This window comes from Colletotrichum acutatum, assembly GCF_030867785.1.
Source record: "Colletotrichum acutatum strain CBS 112980 chromosome Unknown BDZ83scaffold_104, whole genome shotgun sequence".
Classification (NCBI taxonomy): Eukaryota; Fungi; Ascomycota; class Sordariomycetes; order Glomerellales; family Glomerellaceae; genus Colletotrichum; species Colletotrichum acutatum.
This window is the reverse complement of record NW_026849098.1, coordinates 38,189-58,466: the sequence shown is the minus strand read 5'-3', so window position 1 is coordinate 58,466 and position 20,278 is coordinate 38,189. Positions and strand designations below refer to the sequence as shown.

Below are 20,278 nucleotides of genomic sequence, written 5' to 3'. Positions count from 1 at the left end.
GGCCTGTGTGACATAAGGCTGCACCGCGAACGGCCAACAGCAGCGCAGCACCAGAAGCCGAAAAGGTCCTCACAATGCAGGCGGCAGGCACTCTCGGGTGGTGGTGCGCGGATGAGATAAGCCAGGTCCGATAAGGATAACACACCTGACCGAAGCTCCAACCTTATCGCGACATCATCCTCGTCGCCTACACCATCCCATCCTGTCCTGTCCTATCCCGTCCCGTCCCATCCCAACCGTCTTCACGTCCTTCTCTCTATCGGTTCCTTGTTCCTCTTTCCATCCTCATCCTCCCCTTCCTCCCCTTCGCTTTGCATCTTGGCTTTTCTCTTCTCACCATCGCCTTAATCCTATTCCTTTCCACTTAAATATGAATCGCTCCAACTCTTGACCTTTTTGTCGTGAAGCACTTACTCTCTTTCTCCCCCATTCAACATGGCCAATTCCCCGTCCCATAGGTCCAGCCGGAGCCCAGCCTCGTCCACCTCAGCCGGCCGAGGCTCCACGTCCCTTTCACATTCCAGAGACCGTCGTGATGCACCCTTCACATCAGCCTCCGCCGCTGTCGACCATGTGCCGGTTGAGACATTGGTGGAACACCTGCTCGCCGCCAAACGCTCGCTCTCATCCATGACGGCCGTCTTGCGAGCCAACGAAATCGCGACCGATGCACGCCAGGCCCATGAGGAAGCTGTTGTCTTGTATGCCGAGACCCAGTTCCTGCGACGAGCCATTTCCGAGCAGCTGGCGCTATTGATGAAGGTTCGCCGTGGTCTAAAGAGAACCTACGATGCCGGCAAGCGCGACTTCAAGCACCTGGTCAAGACAATGGATGCAACCAACGAGAAGCTGCAGGAGACCATGGCTATGCTCAAGAACACAACCGTGGAAGCTGTTTTTAGGCCGCCGGGAGAAGAGCGCCGCAATTTGATGGACTTCGTGGACGAAAAGAGCGTCCACGTCATGGTCGAGGCTCTGAAGCAGAGCCTAGGCGAGCTGCAGGTGCGCACGCAAATGCTATTGATCTTGACCCTCCCATTTTCATTCACGGTAGCCTAGGTGACTGACCAAACCATTTGCCTGCAGGCCATCCAGACGTCCTTTGACGGCGACCTCCTTCGCTTCGACGATGACTTGCGAGCACTAAAGAAAACGATGACGGCGACACCCCTACCCCGAACCCCCTCCGACTCGTCGCAATACGATCCGATACCCGAACTTCTCGGTTCCCTCGTAGACAATTCACACAACATGGCTCAACTCCTCACGTCTTTGACGAAACACTTTGACTTGTGCGTCACAGCAGTGCGGACGACCGAGGGCGGCGCGGCTCTTGCTCGTCGCAGGGCGGCGGAGGTGACGCAGTCACAAGGCGGCGATGGTGTATCGTTGTCGGGCGTAATCGCTGACCAAGAATCGCAAATGCCCGACCTGGAACCAATAACGACGCAAGACCGGGCGGACATGCTGGACGTTGTGGTTAGCGATGCATCAGAGGTCGAGGGCGTCATCCAGGAAATCAGCGAGAGACTTCAGACTATGGAGGAGGAATTTTCAGCCATGACTGGACAAACAGGACAGATCAAGTTGGCGTTCCTCGGCACCCTGCAAGGGTTCGCTGCGCTAGAAGAGATGGGCGGTCGTATGGCCAGCTACATTGCGAGCGAGGCCGAGTTCCTCCAGCGATGGGATGATGAGACGTACACCATCTACAACAAGCTTGGCGAGATGGATGACCTGAGAGACTTCTATGAGAAGTACGCAGGCGCGTACGATAACCTGATCCTCGAGGTTGAGCGGCGCCGCATGGTGGAGGACAAGATTACAAACATCTGGAAGAAGGCTATGGATAGCGTTGATAAGCTCGTTGAAAACGATCGGCGAGAGCGCGAAGGATTTCGCCAGGATATTGGCGAGTTCATCCCCACGGATCTGTGGCCGGGCATGGACGGCGGAATGAAGAGGTGGGAACTCGTTGCGGTTGACGACGGCACCGCCGAGGACGATGTGTCGGGCGGGCAGAGAAGCACGCCGGCACTGGACCGAAGCGTCGTGGATGCGGCCCGGGATCGATTGGAGCGGAGCCAGCAGCGGTAGGAGCGTTGCGGTCTTTCAGATTCTCCTGTGTTGATTTAAGGTAGATTGTTTGAGTGTAAGGGTTTCCCCGGTATTTGGTCTCATTGGCGTTCACAACAGGGTAAAGACGGTAGCCTCCAGATAGGCAAGGGATACGGTTTCACGGTTTGGGCGGCGGCAAAGTCTGTTTTGATTATCATTTGGCTGAGCATTTTATCTTCTTCGGTCTTGTATGAAGCGAAGTATCTTTCCAATACCATAGGTTCAATGACTATCACGGCTAAACAATAACTATTTGTTTTGAGTGACTTGCCTGCAGTCACCTCTTAAACATCCCGCAACCACGTTACGCCGCCTGCAACAACTTGGTAGATCCCTCCATTAGGAGACATCTGAGTCGGAGCTACATTGTTGTTATATGTACCCCCAGCTCCGGCCCGAATTCTCCAGACAATCTTGCCAGTCCGGAAATCTATGGCGGTGAAGTACCATACATACAAGCCCTGGCTAGCAAGTCCCTCGTCTTGCGTGTAAGAGTAAACGAGACCATTGGCCGTCGAGAGACTAAGAACGCTCGTCGAGCGGACAGCCAACGCCCACCGGACCTCACACTTGCCCTCAGGCGTGATGTCCACCCGCGTGATTCCGGGTGCCAGGGGTGCAAAGTCGTTGAACTCGCCATTGACGTCCGCCCCCTCGCCTAGGTCCTGCAATTCTGGGGCTCCGTAGTTGTTGTTCATAATTACGCTGTACGTCGACCCGTCGAAGTACCCGACCATGGCATTCTCGTTTGCGCTGGCGCCGGGTTCGAATAAAGGGACCTTGCAGACCAAGGGCAGCTCGCCCTCCACAAGGCTTCCAGCCGAAGCGGCGACTTGGCGGTAGATTAAGAGGTTCACTTGCGCGTCGGCGTTGTCCGTGATGGCGATGTATCTGTCCCCAACCAGGGACGGGGTTGACCCCGAGCCCTGCGAAAAGCCGCCTGGCTTAGCAGCGGTGCCGGCGTCATATGTCTCGTTCCAGAGCGCGGTGATTTTCCCGTCGCTCCCGCTCGGCCTGAAGGAGAACATGTGGCCGGTGGTGCTTCTGTTGGTCTCTGATGAGAGGGGTCCGGTGTTGAGGTAGACTGTCTTTCCGCTGATGGCGATTGAGTTTTCGATTCTCTGGCCGTTGAGGGTGACGGTCCGAATGGTTCCGTCTGGCGTGACGCATCCGAGAATGGAGGAGTCACTGGGAGTAGAGGTTGCCGTGAGCGCAACGGACGTGAACCATAAGTTGTGATCTTCATCGATGTAGCTGCTCACGACGCCGTGATTCTGAGGCAAGGTTGTAGTAAGGTCGATGTCTCGGAGAGGATTGAAGGCGGTACCGCCCGCGCCATCGACTCTCTCAACTTCGAAAACGTGCCTTTCCATCGTAGGCAGGAAGACCGAATCTCCAGCGACAGTGGCATACGGAGAGAGCAGTGTCTGTCCTTCAGGGGCCCAAGACCCGAGCATGTTCATGGTATCCGGGTCAAAGGCCGCGATGCAGAAGTACGGCTCTGCGGCATCCGTGCAGACGGAGCGCGCCGTAAGTCGATTGTCGCTATGCCAGTACTGCGCTGAGACGGCGATGGACCGGCTGGAGACGTTGGGAGACACGCCGAGGGGGCCGTCCCAGTCGTTCGTCCTGGTATTGCCGCCGTCCTGGTGGAAGCCGACTACGTCAGGGGTGTAACGGGTCTTCTTCGGAAGAGGCTGTCCTTGAGCTGGAAGTCCTATGAAAAACTGAGCAGAGACGTTCTGGCTTTCGAGAACGACGCCGGTGTCTTCGATAGGTGACGGAGAAGCCTTAGTACATAGGTTAGAACGTGGTACACATGGCTTTGACATGAGAAGGACTTCTGGCAACGTACGAATTGACCAGATACAGGATGGAGTTGTAAAGCATTGGCCAGGAGAGCTACAATGACCTTCTTGTTGTAACTCATGTTGAAGAAATCTGTGTGAAGATAGGACTGAAACCGTTTAGCAGAAGTGCTGTTGGTGAGAAGAGTAATTCTAAAGTCCTTCTGTCTCCCTTTCTCTCTATATATACCATGTATGAGACCATTGCTATGAGACTATCTACATAGATTCTTTATAGCATTGATTATACGAGTCGCGGGCTTAGTGGTCAGGAAGGTGGTAGTATCTTGGCATAGCGTCCTCACACTATAATTGATTGTCAACTCATTTCCGCGGTGTTGACAGTCTGCGCGGGAACTCAGCCACACCACCACCGTCCGTTTCTCGCTTCCAGGGAATAGATATCGTCAGCCTCGCATTCGCATAAAGGTCAAATTGTGCTCCCTGGATGATATTAGAGCGAGTCGCTGGGATAGTCGTATTCGCTATCCGAAGCCATTGGCCCACTGCTAGATTTGGCGTTTGTGACCTGCAGCCTGGCCTCGCCTCCTCGTATATTCAATATCGAAAGATCGTGAATGAGAAGCGGTGTGTCAGACTAAAGTATGAAGACTTTGAGCGGCTCTCGACGTTCAGAGTAGATGAGGATAATGGGGGGTGCTTGAAAGGCCAAACTTGTCAGGTTGCGAACATCTCACCAAAGCACACGAGCACAATGGCCATTGGAGCCAGTGGATGGCATCAGTTGTGAGGCAAACTGAAAGCCACACAGTATAGATGGTGTAAGATCTCTCGGTGTAGAAGAGGGAATGCTTTCACAAAAGTCGGTGCCTTCGAATTGGGGGCACGGGTGCGGGCAGATGATGTTACTGCGGCATGGACAAGTATGCAAAGGAAATAGCTCACTATAATCCAAGTTTTACGCATAAGATGGAAGAAAAATTCGGATTTTGCACAGTCATGGTGTAAATCATGCTTAAATTCTACTTGCCTGAGCACCTTGGTAGAAGAGGTGATATGTCGCGATAACCTCAAAATCATATGACTTAGCTTAGGTAAGGGAGGCAAAGATAAAATAAGGCAGATGGCTCTGATATCGACAAGCACGATACCTAGGTAGCTTACCTCAGATTACGAGTTTTGGCAAACGTCGAATTTTAACAGGTAATCCACGAGGAGGCGTGATTGCCTCCGTACCTGGCATTGAATGAGAGACCCGGGGCTGCCAACAATATGTTGAGGGCCCAGGCTCAAGCAGCAAGCTTGGTGTTTATTCAACGGGGTCCCTGCAAGTCGCGGGACCTTGTTTTGGGGGCCACCAAGGCAAGAGGATTCTGGGCCGACGTCTCGCTTGGCCCTGGGACTTGAGTGAATTGAGTGGCTACGAGCTTCAAAGTGGGGTGTTTCCTAAGGTGCCGATACCCGAGGAGTTGTCTCAGTCATGAGCTGTCCAAGACTCTACGGAGTACTGCGATAGTGTCGACAATGACATGCACATTGTGCCTGGTTGCTACAGGAGTGTCGCACAACAACACCAACTCATCACCTGTCAATCGTCGAGCTGTCGCTAAGCTTTTGTACCTTGGTAAGACCTCTGAGACCGCATTGGTTCGTCCCATGTCCATCGATGATTTGGGCCCAGGAAATTTGACAAGAACACACGAACGTTGGGAAGTTAAGGTACCTTCCCGCAGTAGGTGAAGAAAGAGTTACATAAGCAATCTCGAAAGCTTGGGGGCCCGCCAAGAACCGGGAAGACCCAGACAAGCCTTGGCACGTGACGCTCGGCACATCGACGCGTAACCCCTGCGCAGCTGAGGGAAGCTGCCAATCCCTGCGACGATGCCGATTCAAATTCAAGGTCTCGATGTTCCTGCCCAATGACGTTACTATGCACCGCGCACGGGTCGGAGCTAGACTGGATTGGCTTTTAAACTTACTTTATGGATTCCAGTTGGGGCCTTTTGGGTTTGGGTGTTTCTCTACGGACAAGGTGCGATGATGGTTTAATTCAGGACAGGCATGGTGGTACCTTGAGTGGGAGGCCTTTTTGGAGAGACCGGCTGATTGATTCCAATTATTCCTGCTTGCGCTACGCCAGTGAACAGTCCAAGCAAAGGAAAAACACACAGGTACCTGAATTAAGGTACCTTAATCTGGTACACAGACGGGAGAGGGAGATGGGCAGAAAGAGGGGACCAAAGAGGAAAAGAGCGGCCTGCGGTGGCTGCTCCTCCCGTTATTAGTCGATCCAATAGCTCCGTCATTGAATTTCATTCCAACCAAATCTAAGACTGAGACCCCTTCTATTTCTTTGCGCTGTGTTTTGTTTTCCTCCAACCTACCTCACCTCGCCAAGAGCTTGCTTTCTGGACAACAATCACCACACCGTTCGTCCATCGTCTACGCGGGCTGACATTTCCACGATCGACAAACGAGATTAATCGCATCGTCGTCGAAGCAATGTCGCAACCCTACGGCGAATCTGCTGGCTACTACGGTGGCCAGCAGCAACAGCAGCAGCCCCCCTACGATGCAAAGTATACCCAGCAGTACAACAACGGATACCAGCAAGACTACAATCAACAACAAAACTACCAGCAGGGCGGTTATCAACAAGGCTACGCCCCTCCGCCGCCCCCTCAGCAGGGCTTCGATAATGGGAGCAACGGCTACGGATACAATGCGCCGCCCCAGGGCTACGATCCCGAGAAGTACACTTTTGAGGAGGCATTCAAGATTGAGAAGCCCAAGTGGAACGATCTCTGGGCTGCCATTCTGGTAAGATACACCCTGTCGCAGCGACGGATACCGCCGACACCGCGTCAATCCGATGGTGTTCAATCGCTAACAACCCCATGCAGTTCCTCGCTGTCTTCCTTGGCTTCGCGGCTGTCTCAGGCCTGACGATATCCGGCTACTCTGCGACAAAGGGCCTCAATGGCGGTGGGATCTACGACGGAGGTAACACCTTTGGCCTCAGCACGAACACAATCGTCCTCTTCGCCTTCGTTCTCGCAGTCGCAATCGTCCTAAGCTATGCCTACGTCTGGATGGCGCGCCTATTCCCCAAGGCCTTCATCTGGGTTACGGGTATCCTCAACATCGTCTTTGCCCTCGTCACCGCAATCTACATGCTCTCGCGCAAGTACTACTCAGGCGGCATCGTCTTCCTCATCTTTGGTGTCTTCCTCGTCTTCGCCTTCATTAGCTGGATCCCCCGCATCCCCTTCTCCGCCCTGATGCTCAAGACTTCGATCCAGGTTTCCAAGAAGTACGGCCACGTCTACCTGGTCTCCTTCCTTGGTGGTATGCTCGGTGCCGCTTTTGCCGCTTGGTACTCCGTCACCCTCGTCGCGACCTACTCCAAGTACCAGCCGTCGCAGAACAACCCGCAGTGCAGGAGTGGCCAGTGTAGCCAGGGCAAGGTTATCGGGCTGATCGTCTTCATCACGTTCGCCATGTACTGGATCTCCGAGGTGCTCAAGAACGTGATCCACGTCACCATTTCGGGCGTCTACGGCTCGTGGTACTTCTGCGTCAACAACTTCCCCAAGGGCGCAACTCGCGGCGCACTTAAGCGTTCTCTGACATACAGCTTTGGCTCCATCAGCTTCGGCAGCTTGATCGTCGCCATCATCAACCTCCTCCGCCACCTGTGTTCCGTCGCCCAACAGCAATCAGCCGCGGACGGCAACATTGTTTCGTATGTGCTCTTCTGCATCTTGAGCTGCCTCATCTCTTTGCTCGATTGGGCCGTGACCTTCCTCAACCGATATGCATTCTCGCACATTGCTCTCTACGGCAAGGCCTACATCCCCGCGGCCAAGGACACCTGGAAGATGATCAAGGATCGCGGCATCGATGCCCTTGTCAACGTGAGTATTTCCCTAAAGCCTCCCTTTGTCGCATCAGTAGACTAATGTGTCACAGGAATGCCTCATCGGCCCCGTTCTCTCCTTCGGCGCCACGTTCATCGGCTACGCCTGCGCGTTCCTTGCCTATCTCTACATGGTCTTCACCAACCCCGCCTACAACCAGAGCGGCAACTACACCCCTGTGGTCGTCGCCTTCTCCTTCCTCATCGGCCTGCAGATCGCCAACGTCTTCACGACGCCCATCTCAAGTGGTATCGATACCATTTTCGTGGCCTCTGCATGGGACCCCCAGGTCCTCATGCGCGATCACCCTCAGCTGTATGATGAGATGGTTCGCGTGTACCCTCAGGTTCAGCAGGCTATCCACGCCTAATATGGAGCATAATTATGTTATGCGTGTGTGAGTCAGGGGAGAGATGCTCAGACGAGACGGTGGAGGAGACTGGATACCCCAAGAGAAGTGCAATCCGTCCACTTGGACGAAGAACTTAGTACTAATGAAGAAATGGCATTTTATCAATACGTCTTTTGTGTTGGAATTCTTTGTGCAGTTGCGAGTGCTGTTCTTGTTCATCATTGACTGAAGCAGGAATACGACTAAACCTTACGAAGTCGTCAGTCAGTCGGCCGATATGCAAAAAGAAAGTTCACGACAACATTCAACAAAAGATAATGTCCCTAGCAAGGCTCGAACTTGCGACCTTTGGATATCCCTAGATGATCTAGAGTCATATGTATTTGATATAAGACCAACGCTCTACCGACTGAGCCATAGAGACAAATGTTCATGTCTGATGCCGACAGATAGGTGGCCAAGAGCCCTCAGGGTTGCGGAGACGGTGAAAGAAAGTGGTGGGGGGAACCCGGATGAGCAAAAGATATTGACCAGCCTGGGGGTCGAACCCAGAATCTCCTGATTACACGAATCTTTCAACTCTCTGATGGAGTGAGGAAGGGGATCGTAGTCAGACGCCTTGCCATTGGGCCAACCGGCCTTGGAAGAAGATGCAAGTGGAACTGCTTGATGAGAGGCACTGCAAGATTGGAGTTGATGAAGAAAAAGAGACGAGAAGGCGGGGCTGCCGCGAGAAAGGATTAGTCGTGGAGAGCAAGAAAATTCTGTAAAGAGTTTTCTCGGGCTTGGATGGCAGATTTTTCACGATGGATGCCGGCCGGTAGTGTTGCGGTGGATTGTGGATGCGGGGTGTCCGGGTCGGTGACGAGCGGATCGGAGGCGGGGGCCGGTGGTCTGCGGATGGTGAGTTTGGGTGGGGAACGCGGGTGGGGATGGCGTCCGGAAGAGAATGACAACGGGGTGCTATGACGGCTAACATCTCATGGGAGGCAGGAGTTCGGGGCTGGCTTCTCCTTCAGGCAGTCAGGTAGAGTGAGGTATCACCGTTGGGTCACAGCGGCGGTCCATGAACATAACACTCTCTAAGTTCAGGTAAGCAGTTCAATCAAATCCATAAGGTCATTCAATTTGGTTGACACTACTAAAGCACTCATAGCGCGTCCATCTTCACCGATTTTCACCTAATTCCCGTCCTTCATCCGTCTCTCCTCCCTCAAGCTCGCCTATCCTCGACTGTCACTCAGCCGGCACCTCCGCTTCTCCAATCCAAGCGCCATTTTCAAGCTCACACATTCGGCTTCGCACCACGAAATGCTGGCTGCCATTCCCTCCCCCGGAGGGCATAGTACATCATCCGATGCACCATTTACGCGTTTCCGACGCGGGTTTCAGCAACTTACCAGTTACTGTTGGTCATCTCGACATCTTCAGATGTCTCTCCCACTTGGGTGTTCTGATGGGAGAACGTTTGATGAGGGGCAATACTCAATTGCGCGACTCCGCAGGTGATTTTATCCATTCCGTCTGAATAGTCAATTGGCAATTCCTTGAATCTGCTAGCAAACACAATCCCCCCATCGGCCGATTCAGTCGGCGGGGCATCAGTCATGATAACATCTTCATCATGCTGTCCATCTGACTGGTTGGCCTCACGTCGCTCGACGTTACCCACGAAATTCACACGATCTTTGTTGCCGATTGCAGTCACCGTCTCCCCTTTCCCACAAATCAGCCAACGCACCCGTTATCGACACGCCCACGGCACGAATGCCAAAACTTACTGTACACGAAGCCCCCGGCTTCATGGGTCCCGATCACCGCCCAGGCGCCGTACTGACTGCGGACGGGCGACCAGCCACTCTCCCCCGCCATCTCCGCGGGCCGCGGCTTCGCGACCTCCGTCAAGACAGGAGCGATCCGGCGCTTCAGCGCCTCGAAGTCTGAGGTTACGTGAGGTGAGCCCATCGTATCTTACCTGACGCGTCTTTTCCTACGCGTTTTCTATTCAAACGAAGCGTGTCCCAGGCACTGCCTGAACTCCAAGCTCGCGCGAAGCAAGACAAGAAAGAAAAAAGGAAACGCCGAAAAGGAAGGCACCGCTGCCTCGTTCTCCCCCGGCCGATGGAAGGAATGGAGAATGATGAAAGGAAGAAGAAGAAAGAGGGAGGGAAGGAAAGCGAAAGCGACAGGCTGAGCCAATTTATACTTACGACGCGTGAAAGACCTTCCAACCGCGTTTGCCAAGAATGTCTGGACAGCTGACCTTCGGACCACCCAGCAGAAATCATCCGCCAATCAGTGTCTTTTCTCAGCAGGACGCCGGTTGGAGTGATAGGATGCAACAGTCTCCTAATGTCGGCGGATCGATGTTCCCTCTTGATGACTTAGCAATGCAGCCAATGTGACCTTCCTCATCATGATTGGATAGAGAGCTGCAAGTCGGGTTTGCTGCAGTTGGTAACACAGGAAAGGTGTATCAGGATGGACGACCGGAGTCCCGTGTATCAACACCATCATTGCCATCATTCATTCATGTAAAAATACTTCGATAACAGCATATACCATGTCAACCTCGGCCGACACGTCTCTCTTCACTACCTTAAGTAAGGATGTCAATTACATCGTCATCGTCACGACTTATGGCACGCATCAATGGCCATATGTGGTGTGGTAAAGTGGCTTACTGTACCCAAGTGAAGATAGACGAAAGGAAAAGGCCTATATGAGATGTATGTGAATACGGGAAGTTCAAAGTTATAAGAAAGGTACATGTAGCCCTCTGGCTCACTTTATTGCCTACCCCCACCTGGTCTTGTTGAAGTCGATACTAGTCCCAAGATTTCTCTCAATAACGTCTCGGTTATCGAAGCTTCCCAAGTTTTGAGTGGGGATTGTTACGATGATATTACTCCGGCTTGATAAGCATGTTGTCTTTAACACCTCCCTCCTAGTCTTGGCCCCGAGCCTTTCGATATCAACTATCTTGTTCCTTGGTTCCTTTCCCAACACAAAGGCAAACAATGACAAAGGCAGCAATTCGGGTTTGGACCTGGAAAATCTGCCCATTATGAACCAGAAATGATCAGACTATTCTCGCTCACCGTATAAGCTACATCAGGACAAATCTAGTTCCGCCAAGGGCAATAGTAATACATGGAACTTTATGGTAATTACATATTAATGTACATCAAATCCGGCCTACAGGGAATCCTTCCATTCCTCCGCATTTACGAATGACGACGTTTCTTCTCATTCGCATCCTCTGATAGATCGGGACGGGATGTATTCACGCACTACCGCATCCCCTTCTACTCGGACACGAGAAGTCGAGTGTCCCTAGGCTCGAGAAATTTGCGACCGATATGCCATCCGCAGATACAAGCTTCAACATGCTCCCAAACTTCACTTAACTAAGTTTACATACCCGCAGCGTTACGCTACACCATAACTTGGTAGAGCTCGGGTGAATTTTCATGAAGGAAAAGCCGGATGCATTGCAGAGAATCGTCGAGCCCCCTCACCCGCTCCATCAAGTCTAGCACGCTCTCGCATGCCTTGTTGACGATGCGCGCCTCGGCCCCGCACTCAATAAGTGCGGGAAGTATCGTCTCGAAGTACATCGCATGATGCTCGTGAAGCCCGCCCTTTTCGTAGATGTTGAGGATGAGGGTCAACAAATAGCCGAGAGGTGTGTTGCCATCGTTGTCAACCGTGTTGATGGCGGCATCAGAACGGATAAAGCCTGGCAACGTCTAGTCCAGCTTCATGTTCCTAAAGAGACCGCCCGGGTCCATTGATTCTTGGATGAGGCGGTGGAGGGATGTTTGCTATTTTGTGGCCTGGTTCTCCGCGATAGGATATGCCTCAAGCATCAGTTCGGCTGCACGGGCTGGGCCTTTCTCGCGAGCATAATCCAAAGGTGATGCCCACCTTCCACTTTTTCCGACATGCGGATCTACTCCATGGGCGAGGAGAAATATGACAATCTTCTCATCAAACCATTCCTTGACGCACATGATGTAACCCGCACTCCACCCGTTGTCCGTCGTTTCGTGTACTATATTCGCCGCTTGTTTGACGAGCATCTTGATGGCACCGTACTGACGGAACCGAATGGCGAGATGGAAGAGTGACCACCCTGCATGTCTCAAACTGAGAAACATGAAACTATTCCTGGATTTGGGGTTTGGAGAAAAGTAACAATCGGGTTTGTGGGTTCCAGTGCACAAGCAGCTCTCGGTGTCTGGCTCGCATTCAATGTCGCTGCCATCATCGATAGCCTCAACTGATTTGGGCTGTTCGAATACTTCGAATTGACTGAGAAACCTCACCTCCGCGGCCGGGACGTATGGGATCTCCGGTAAGCCGATCCACGATGGGTATGAGATCCACACTGATTTATACTGGCCATACTTGACCAATGCGTCCACAAGACTCTGTTCTTTTGCAGCCATTGCAACGGCGAGGAAGAAGGGATCTTTCTGGAAGTATTCCTTCGGATCCATCGCCTTACAAAATTTGTAAGCTTCTGTCCTGCTGGCGAAGCTGTCGCGGGAATCGATTCGTGCCGCTTGAACCCTGATATTCATGTTTGCCCAGATGGCGTACCACTCGATCCTCGTGGGTGCCTTGACACCGTGCTTCAAAAGTCTCAGCGCGAGCTGATACATACTGAACCCATGAGAGAATAGTCTCGTCATGAGTTTGAATCGTTGGTCGTCCTGACTGTTTCCATCGGCAAGTCCGTGTGTAACGAGATCCACCAAAGCAACCCAAATACGACGACTATGGTTCGTGTTGTGGTCGAGAATATCGCTGCTCATCACGTTCTGTAGAGCCTGGTTGCATCTGGAGCTATTTTTGCCTTTCGGACGTTTGATGAGATTCTGGCGCAGCAAATCTATGCATTCCGAGTACGAATCAAACCATTCCCTACTCGAGAACCAGCGAGATGTGAGGGTCACACACTCAATTGGCGTAAGGTTGTCGGTGCTAGCGCTGCTGGCATCCATGCCCAATTCCAGTAACGTCGATAGTGTCGTGGCGTTGTGTGAGTAGCATGCGATCTGTAACGGATCTCGTTTTCCGACCGCTCGCGCTGGTGAGTCTAGTAGAAGACGGATAACTTCACGTTGCGCCGAGGAATCTGTCTTCCAATCGGGACCGCGTCTCCTGGGCCATGGAAGTCGTGAATCCATGGTCGGACGTGCAAGTTCATCGGGCCTGCGTATAACGGGCGTAGGACCGCAGCAAATTTCGAGCAAGCCGCATTTCTTTACTCCGAAGGGCATGCGGATGCTCCTCTCGTGATATGACAATCCGACTAGGGAATGTCTGTTGAACTCGTCGAAAGTAATGTCGACCTTGGCCCCAGCTTTGATGAGAGCAACGGCTTCGTCGAAAAGTCCATAGAGGCATGCCTCCATCAACATGGTATGGCCCTTTCCAAGATCGTGGTTGATATCGGCTCCATTGCGCAGCAATACCTTCAGAGCCGCCTCAAAATTCTTCGCATCAGTCGCCTCCCAGAATGCCCTCCAAAGCAACGTCGCACCATTGAGGCCTGGTTGCTTAGCATTGACAGCATCTCTCTCCGACCCTTGCTGCAAACACCACTCTGCAAGTTCCATGTAGCCGTGACGAATGGCGGAAATGAATCTAGGGAGCACCTGCCATGGTTCTGTTGTTGCTGAATTGTTGAGAAGTCGTTCCTGAAGGTGTTCACAATGCTCCATCATCCGTTTTGCCACGTCAATCTGTCCGTGGCACAAGGCAACATGCAGTGGTGTCCACGCCGGATACCCCACCGTATAGTGGTCCCAGTATAAAGCCGGTCCCGGCACTTGGTGGCACTCGCTGCGACAGAAGCCTTGTGAAGACACATTGACAAGTGCACCGTATTCCAAAAGCAACTCAAGAGCTTCCATGTTGCCCATCCTGGCCACCATATGAACAGGCATCCAATACATGCCCAGGATGTCGATATTGTCCATGTCCTCGTCGTCGTATTCCGGACACCGGAGGTACCCTTCGTGCATGACGTGGCTAACGTCGATCTCACGCCTGCCGGACTCGCTCGAGTCTGAGTCATCGTCGTATTCAGCAACAACACCCGGCAAAGGAAAGGGAGGGAATGATGCCACAGGTTCAGGAGCCGCAACCATACCGGGGCTGTCTTCACTTCCGAGGTCTTCGCCATCCGAGAAGTCATCAGCGACCGAAGCGTCTTCTGAGGAACCGTCTTCAGGAGAATTGCCATCGGCAGAATTGTCAATGGAGGAGGATTCCGACGCCAGACCGTCATCTGCAACCATATGGGCATCTTCCTCGACCTCGACTTCTTCTTCGCTCCCCGATTCCTCGCCATCAGACGCAGAATCGTCATCAGACGAAGAGCTCCAATCGTTATCAGATTCGATCCCTCCCCACAGGAACCCCTGTAAGTCTGCCAACTCGTCTGATTCAGCTTCGAGGTCGTTGGGGGCCCATGTCTCGTCCATCGTAGTATGCCTCCGACTTGGTCGTTCCTGGTACATTGCCTGATCTTGGAAACGATGCCCGTTACGTCGATAAAAACGCCAGAAGAGCTCTTTTGATGATTCGGTCTTTGGGTGCCATGGACTATACTCGGCTTGAAATCGAATCATTGCAACGTTGGGGTCTGCCAGCCTAGTGCGCAGCACTTTTCTCATGATTCCTACGTGAGCGATGTCGGTTGCCCAACATAACAGATATGGATGGCGGCGCACGCCGTTCTCGTATAGCAATGGCGTTGCGACGACATTGAAGAATTTGTTCGTCCGGGCTAGCGCCGCAAGTGCAGCAAGCTGAGCGTCGGCATATTCGTAGCCGATCGGATGGTCTCCCGGGAAAAGGGTCTCTTGCCGCGCCAATTCATTGACAATGAATATCTTAACCTCCGGAGGGAGGTTGTGCAGGTTCGTCATGGCCGAATCTGCCGGCCCTACGACAACCGGCTGGCGGGCTATTCCACCGACTGTCTAAGTAGTGACTAATCGATTAATTCAAGCGCAAGAGAGAAAGAGTGCGAGCGATACGTTTGCTCACGGAATCAAGACCAAGTGATGTCGGTGTAAAAAGGCGGTTGTAACACTGCGATCTGAATTCACGGTTTGATGAGATCTCTTCATTGATGACCCCTAATATCTAATCCAGGCGTTGATTGGTGCGACACGCGATCCGGTGACCGGGGTAACGACTTCATATGAAGTTATGAACAGCAAAATTTACGTCTAGCCACACTACCATGGGACAGTGCATGTGGCTGTGCATCGACCAACGTCGAACTTTGCTTTTACGACAGCAACACAAAATCATGGGTGAGCAGCAGATAGATCGCCGCAAATGACAAAAGAGATATTGCCCAAAGCCAGAATCGAACTAGCGGTCTTCTCATGTCGGAAACGATCGCCTCATGACTGTATTCAGTCCTGAAACGAACGGAGATACTAGTGAGACGCTTTACCACTGAGCCATTCGGGCGATTGTCCATGAGATTTTGGGACGGTGTGGACTATGATGTGGAGCTGGGAGATTTCGTTCCCATTCACTTTCGTCCCGCCATACGATCGTGACAAAAGTCTTCCACTGGCTGAGCTTGCTTCACACTCCCACCCCTGCTTGTGAGTTGTGACACTAACACCATCAGTAGTCCAAACAGATCTTGCAGGCTTAGCTGCCTTTGAACAGTGGCTGATTCGAAATAATACATCCATAATATAGTGTGCCTAATGGCATAGCTCATATTCTGCTTACAAGCTCGATCCACTTGATCGCATGCCTGACTAGACACAATGTTGTGGACACTCCTGAAGCACCACCGTAGAGTACCTATAATTGCCTGGAGCCTACCTCGTGCTCTCGGGTCCGCGGCGCAGCCAAGCTACCTCTCGGAATAAACATCTACGAATAGATCACAATCCAATGTCCTTTGGGGCGAAACATTCAAAGAAAGGTATATGCAGCGTCTGAAGTGTACATAACCTAATGGTGGAAGTATTGACGCGTAATGGGGCCCTGGAAAGGTTGCAAATCCGAAATTGGTGGTCCTAAACAATGCCACAGACAGCTCATTTTTGCATCTTGAGTTCTTTATAAGTGAACTGCCAGCGCTGTGTCGCCCACACACTCACCAGTCAGCCCTGGAGCAACAAATTTTGGAAGCTTTTCACGATAAGTCTTACCTGAGTCAGTCACTCGACAGACTCTTGCCAGTAACACGACAAAATCCTGATGCTTCAAAATGAGAAGTCCCAGAATCAACACCCGGTCACTGATATCGAGTTTTCCAACCGCTCTTAGCCACGATCTTACGTGTAGAGTCTTTAGGACCACTTATTTCATATCCGCAAAACCGCATGACTACAAGATCCCTTTTGTGACATGAAGCGTTGTAAATTAGGGCGTGCTACATATTTTGACGTTCTGAATCCCTGTCGTATGGTCATACGGTCCATAACCGTTGAAACTCAGTGGGAGCCGGTCGATTAGTAATCGACCCCTTAACTTCAACGACTGCCTAGAACTGACTCGGAAACCATACGTGTTGAGGTACATCATAGGAAGGCAAGTACTCATATGCTCTTTGTTTCTTTGCATGGTAATTCGTGTCCTTTTAATCCTCAGAAACCTGAAAGAAAGTTCGTGGACCGTAACGTGGAATCTCTAAAGTCATCATCGCATCTACGCCAGCAACTCGACCTTACCACCGGAGGAAATGGCAAAATCATTCTTTGCAAGACTCTTCCAACCGACTTGGTCCAACGCGGCTTCAAAAGGGTCAAAATATACTGGCAATGACACTCCTGAGAGCGCGTATGACGAAGTTGAACCATGGATCAAGACCGACTTGGATATACCTATAGATGCAACCAACCGCGATAAATGGCCCAGCCTCGTCTTGCAAGCCCGAAGGCATATGAGATGCCATCCCTATCATCCAAAACGCCTCCCCAAAAACTATCAACCTTTCCAAATGGTCGTGGACTCTCCAGAAGACGAAGGCGAGAGGTCAAGGAAGGAAGTCGACATATCCGAACCGCCCACGTTCCCCCTGTTCACGGAACTACCCAAAGAGCTCAGAGACAAGATCTTGCTCTCGTCACAGGCCCCAATTATCATGGAGGGCTTCGCAGTAATGGACCAAGAATGGAGAGGGGGCCCGCAAGCACACTTTCGCTCGTACAGGTCCTGGCATCAAATACCTCTATACGCCGTCAGCCGCGAGACGAGAGCGCTGGCCATCACCTTCTTCGGTGAACCTGACCCGCTCTCTGTACCGTTCAACCCGACTCAAGACGCCATCCTCTTGGACTGGGATGGTTCCAAACATGCTGAGCGTGGTTGGACGGGCAATCACAAAAGCCCTGGGCCAGTACTGACGACTCGCCGCTGGAATGCATCTGAGGAGTGGGCGATGCCGAGGAATCTGTGCGATAGGGTCCATCACGTCAAGGTTGACGCACGTCACGCCGCTTGCGAGAATGCCGACAAGGGGGAGAAGGTGTCTTGGCGGCTCGTGTTCGGGCTTCTTAAAGAGCACTTCCGTAACATGACGATGTTAGAGGTGAACCTGTCGGACTTGGACGATAAGAGATTCGAGGGGACGTACGACCCGGTGGGCCAGGAGCTTTACAGGATTGATCAACTCGATCTTTTTGACGAGCTGGAAGAAATGTCTGATGATGGGCGGGTGCCGTTCCAGAGCTTAAGGCGCTTTACCATCATTCCGGAACTCCAGACTCCTCTTCAGGCCGAGAGAGAGATTCTGAAGTTCCGAAAGGCTGGAGGCGGCCATTTTAAAGTCTTTAGACAGGGTCAGATTCCTAAGGTCAGATAGCGAACCATGTTTCTATGAGAGGGATGATCGGACACAGGCGGGGCTTCAACTATTATTGTTTGGCCAAGTCTTCTCGGAAACCCCTGCCCTGGTAGCAATATAGTACTCATACCTCCTTCATGCTGCGTCTTACAGACAGCTCGCAACATCTTGATGTGAAAGAGCGACCTGCCTACTCAGGCAAGCTTCCGCGCTTCCTATTTAGAACGGGGTGACCTGCAAGTAACTCTCTTGACGTCCAGACTTGGAGCAATCTGGCTATCATTTCGGCCGTTTATACTCAGAGGCAGGGATCCTAAAGATCTTGTCAAACGTCCACAAAGCGTCCGGGAAATTGTCCAAATCCTTCACATCCGCACCGCTCTCAAGGAGCAGTCTGGCCGTCTTCTCAGCATCACCTTGCTCGTCCCTAAAGACCTCCGACGTACGCAGAGCAACAACAAGTGGAGGCCAGTATCCAATCATGCCTAAGGACAGCCAACGTCCACCGGTAAGGCCTGCACCCGCCTTCAGCAGGGCGCGGACGATGTCTACCTCCCGGACTTCAGCTGCGATAGACAGCGCCGTCCGTAGGATCATTTGCCCAAAGGCGCCAGTCAAAGTCGGCGCTATGGACTTTACGAACGCCAATCGCGACGCGTGCCAGGCCTGGTATCTCGCTTCTGCCTCGGCGTCGCCTCTCGCCTCATAACGTAACAACCCATATGAAATGGCGTGCAACCTCGGCAGACACGCGAGCTCAAGGGGCGTGAAGTCCTGCACCTTGATACCGTTGCCGTTGCACCTGATGTGGTACACGCCGCCCTGCGGGAGAGGCCGTTTGGCCATTACAGGCAAGCCGGCGCGAACAAACGCCGTAGTTGGCGATGCCCCGACTGAGAGAAGGACACGCGCCTGGTCAAAAAGGCCCATGTAGCAAGCCTCTATGAGAAGCGTGTGTCCCAAGCCGCGGTCGTCGTCAACGTTGGCCCCGTGAAGAACCAGCAGCGCAGCCCAATCCGCAAAGAAGTCTGGCCGCCTTGTCTTGTTGGCTGAGAGACGGAAGGCATGCATCAGAGCGGTGCGGCCATCCATGTGCATCCATCTTACATTGACGTCGGCGCCAAAGAAAAAATAATTGCCAATGACCATGTAGTAGTTATTGTTGAAAGATAAATGCTGAAGGAAGAACGCCGCTACCCTCAAAAAGTCATGATTAATGAGACTTGTCAGTGTCAGTCTCGTGTAAAATCGGACGAGATAACCCAAGTCGATTGCTAGCACTGTCGGCAAGACTCTCAGCAGCATCTCTTCGTCGTTGTGGTCAAGAGCCATGTCGCAGAAACGCCAATATAACCCGCGTCTCTTTCCTTCTGCGTCGAGAAGTTCAGGATTGAGTAGTATTTTCCAATTGGGTTTGTGTTTGCACAGTAAGGTGAAGGCTTCGTAGTTGGCTTGATGGACAGCGATACTGAGCGGCGTCAAACAAAGCTCGTCGGGCATTGCTCGTCGGAGGCGATGTGTTTTTGTAGCCGGCTTTCTGTGGCAACGCGTCACGAAGATCGCATCAAATTCTTGGTGAAAGAACCGCAGAAAGATATCCGCCGGACTCATAAGAAGCGGTGGATAGGACAGCAGTCGACTGGCAGATTCCAGATCACGAATCTTCGCATTCTGGTTTGCTCCAGCCTTGAGGAATCTCTTCATGAGATCTAGTCTGCCGAGTACGGTGGCCCAATGGAGTAGATAAGGGTGTCTGTCAACCACCCTCTTTTGATAGATGGGGATACAGCAATGATAAAAGCCTTTGCATGTTCGAGATAGTGCGTATATGTCGTCTACTACTCGAACGTCGACGCAATGAGCCATCCTCTCGATGATTTCCGTTGGAAGAGTGGACATTGACGTCGGGGCCGAGGGCGACGACGCTGTCTCAACTTGAAGGGGAGCATCACTAAAATGCTCTGCTCTCATCCTTTTTCTTGTCTGAATGTGTTGATGCGGTAACCAATATGTTGCTGAAAGTAATAAGGTGGATGTGAAGGTACTGGCGGTTCCGACTTCTAAAAGGCGATTCGCGGGAATGTAATTTCTTACAAGTGGATAAAACAGGCGATGTTTAGTTTTCAGATCAAATAGCTTGATCAGGAAGTTGAAGATAGGCTAGCTGCCGCGGGGACTAGAGGGTCTAATAAAAGCTTTACATTGACATTTCGGAGATACTTACTGCCTCAATACCTTG

The 20,278-nt window shown here is 52.2% G+C and overlaps 7 protein-coding genes and 3 non-coding genes across 10 annotated transcripts; 3 read left to right on the top strand and 7 right to left on the bottom strand.

The window, feature by feature from the left end:
• Positions 1-2: 2 nt before the first annotated feature.
• Positions 3-2,391, top strand: BDZ83DRAFT_633280 (kinase activator). The gene is made up of 2 exons (XM_060509021.1): positions 3-996; positions 1,081-2,391. The coding sequence occupies exons 1-2, from the start codon at positions 436-438 to the stop codon at positions 2,095-2,097; spliced, it is 1,578 nt and encodes a 525-aa protein (XP_060361076.1). The 5' UTR covers positions 3-435; the 3' UTR covers positions 2,098-2,391.
• On the bottom strand, positions 2,392-4,421 carry BDZ83DRAFT_678835 (uncharacterized protein). Its single transcript, XM_060511184.1, has 2 exons — positions 3,974-4,421; positions 2,392-3,908 (listed from the first exon to the last, which is right to left on the bottom strand). The coding sequence occupies exons 1-2, from the start codon at positions 4,046-4,048 to the stop codon at positions 2,403-2,405; spliced, it is 1,581 nt and encodes a 526-aa protein (XP_060361075.1). The 5' UTR covers positions 4,049-4,421; the 3' UTR covers positions 2,392-2,402.
• A 2,007-nt stretch (positions 4,422-6,428) lies between these two features.
• Positions 6,429-8,216, top strand: BDZ83DRAFT_755568 (plasma-membrane choline transporter-domain-containing protein; the record flags this gene model as incomplete). Its single annotated transcript, XM_060514630.1, has 3 exons — positions 6,429-6,746; positions 6,830-7,843; positions 7,899-8,216. 3 exons carry the CDS (start codon positions 6,429-6,431, stop codon positions 8,214-8,216), a joined length of 1,650 nt encoding a protein of 549 aa, XP_060361074.1.
• Positions 8,217-8,516: 300 nt separating this feature from the next.
• Positions 8,517-8,622, bottom strand: BDZ83DRAFT_t237. Its single transcript has one exon. It is a non-coding gene; the product is annotated as a tRNA-Ile (tRNA).
• A 103-nt stretch (positions 8,623-8,725) lies between these two features.
• On the bottom strand, positions 8,726-8,838 carry BDZ83DRAFT_t236. The gene has a single exon. It is a non-coding gene; the product is annotated as a tRNA-Arg (tRNA).
• A 756-nt stretch (positions 8,839-9,594) lies between these two features.
• BDZ83DRAFT_755567 (uncharacterized protein) lies at positions 9,595-10,163 on the bottom strand (the record flags this gene model as incomplete). The annotated part of the gene is made up of 2 exons (XM_060514629.1): positions 9,595-9,914; positions 9,980-10,163. The coding sequence occupies 2 exons, from the start codon at positions 10,161-10,163 to the stop codon at positions 9,595-9,597; spliced, it is 504 nt and encodes a 167-aa protein (XP_060361073.1).
• A 1,758-nt stretch (positions 10,164-11,921) lies between these two features.
• Positions 11,922-15,346, bottom strand: BDZ83DRAFT_21628 (uncharacterized protein). The gene has a single exon (XM_060501733.1). It carries the CDS (start codon positions 15,143-15,145, stop codon positions 12,026-12,028), a length of 3,120 nt encoding a protein of 1,039 aa, XP_060361072.1. The 5' UTR covers positions 15,146-15,346; the 3' UTR covers positions 11,922-12,025.
• Positions 15,347-15,579: 233 nt separating this feature from the next.
• BDZ83DRAFT_t235 lies at positions 15,580-15,701 on the bottom strand. Its single transcript has one exon. It is a non-coding gene; the product is annotated as a tRNA-Thr (tRNA).
• Positions 15,702-15,750: 49 nt separating this feature from the next.
• BDZ83DRAFT_633269 (uncharacterized protein) lies at positions 15,751-16,176 on the bottom strand. Its single transcript, XM_060509020.1, has one exon. The coding sequence runs from the start codon at positions 15,961-15,963 to the stop codon at positions 15,766-15,768; it is 198 nt and encodes a 65-aa protein (XP_060361071.1). The 5' UTR covers positions 15,964-16,176; the 3' UTR covers positions 15,751-15,765.
• Positions 16,177-16,649: 473 nt separating this feature from the next.
• BDZ83DRAFT_633268 (uncharacterized protein) lies at positions 16,650-18,292 on the top strand. The gene has a single exon (XM_060509019.1). The coding sequence runs from the start codon at positions 16,936-16,938 to the stop codon at positions 18,055-18,057; it is 1,122 nt and encodes a 373-aa protein (XP_060361070.1). The 5' UTR covers positions 16,650-16,935; the 3' UTR covers positions 18,058-18,292.
• The last annotated feature ends 1,986 nt before the right edge of the window (positions 18,293-20,278 follow it).

Excerpts from the sequence above, each read along its gene's own strand:
- BDZ83DRAFT_633280 (XM_060509021.1), top strand. The coding sequence starts at position 436 with ATGGCCAATTCCCCGTCCCATAGGTCCAGCCGGAGCCCAGCCTCGTCC. Across the intron at positions 997-1,080 it reads TGAAGCAGAGCCTAGGCGAG|CTGCAGGCCATCCAGACGTC; the intron begins CTGCAGGTGCGC and ends CAAACCATTTGC.
- BDZ83DRAFT_678835 (XM_060511184.1), bottom strand. The coding sequence starts at position 4,048 with ATGAGTTACAACAAGAAGGTCATTGTAGCTCTCCTGGCCAATGCTTTA. Across the intron at positions 3,909-3,973 it reads ATCCTGTATCTGGTCAATTC|GCTTCTCCGTCACCTATCGA; the intron begins GTACGTTGCCAG and ends CTATGTACTAAG.
- BDZ83DRAFT_21628 (XM_060501733.1), bottom strand. The coding sequence starts at position 15,145 with ATGACGAACCTGCACAACCTCCCTCCGGAGGTTAAGATATTCATTGTC.
- BDZ83DRAFT_633269 (XM_060509020.1), bottom strand. The coding sequence starts at position 15,963 with ATGAGCTATGCCATTAGGCACACTATATTATGGATGTATTATTTCGAA.
- BDZ83DRAFT_633268 (XM_060509019.1), top strand. The coding sequence starts at position 16,936 with ATGGCAAAATCATTCTTTGCAAGACTCTTCCAACCGACTTGGTCCAAC.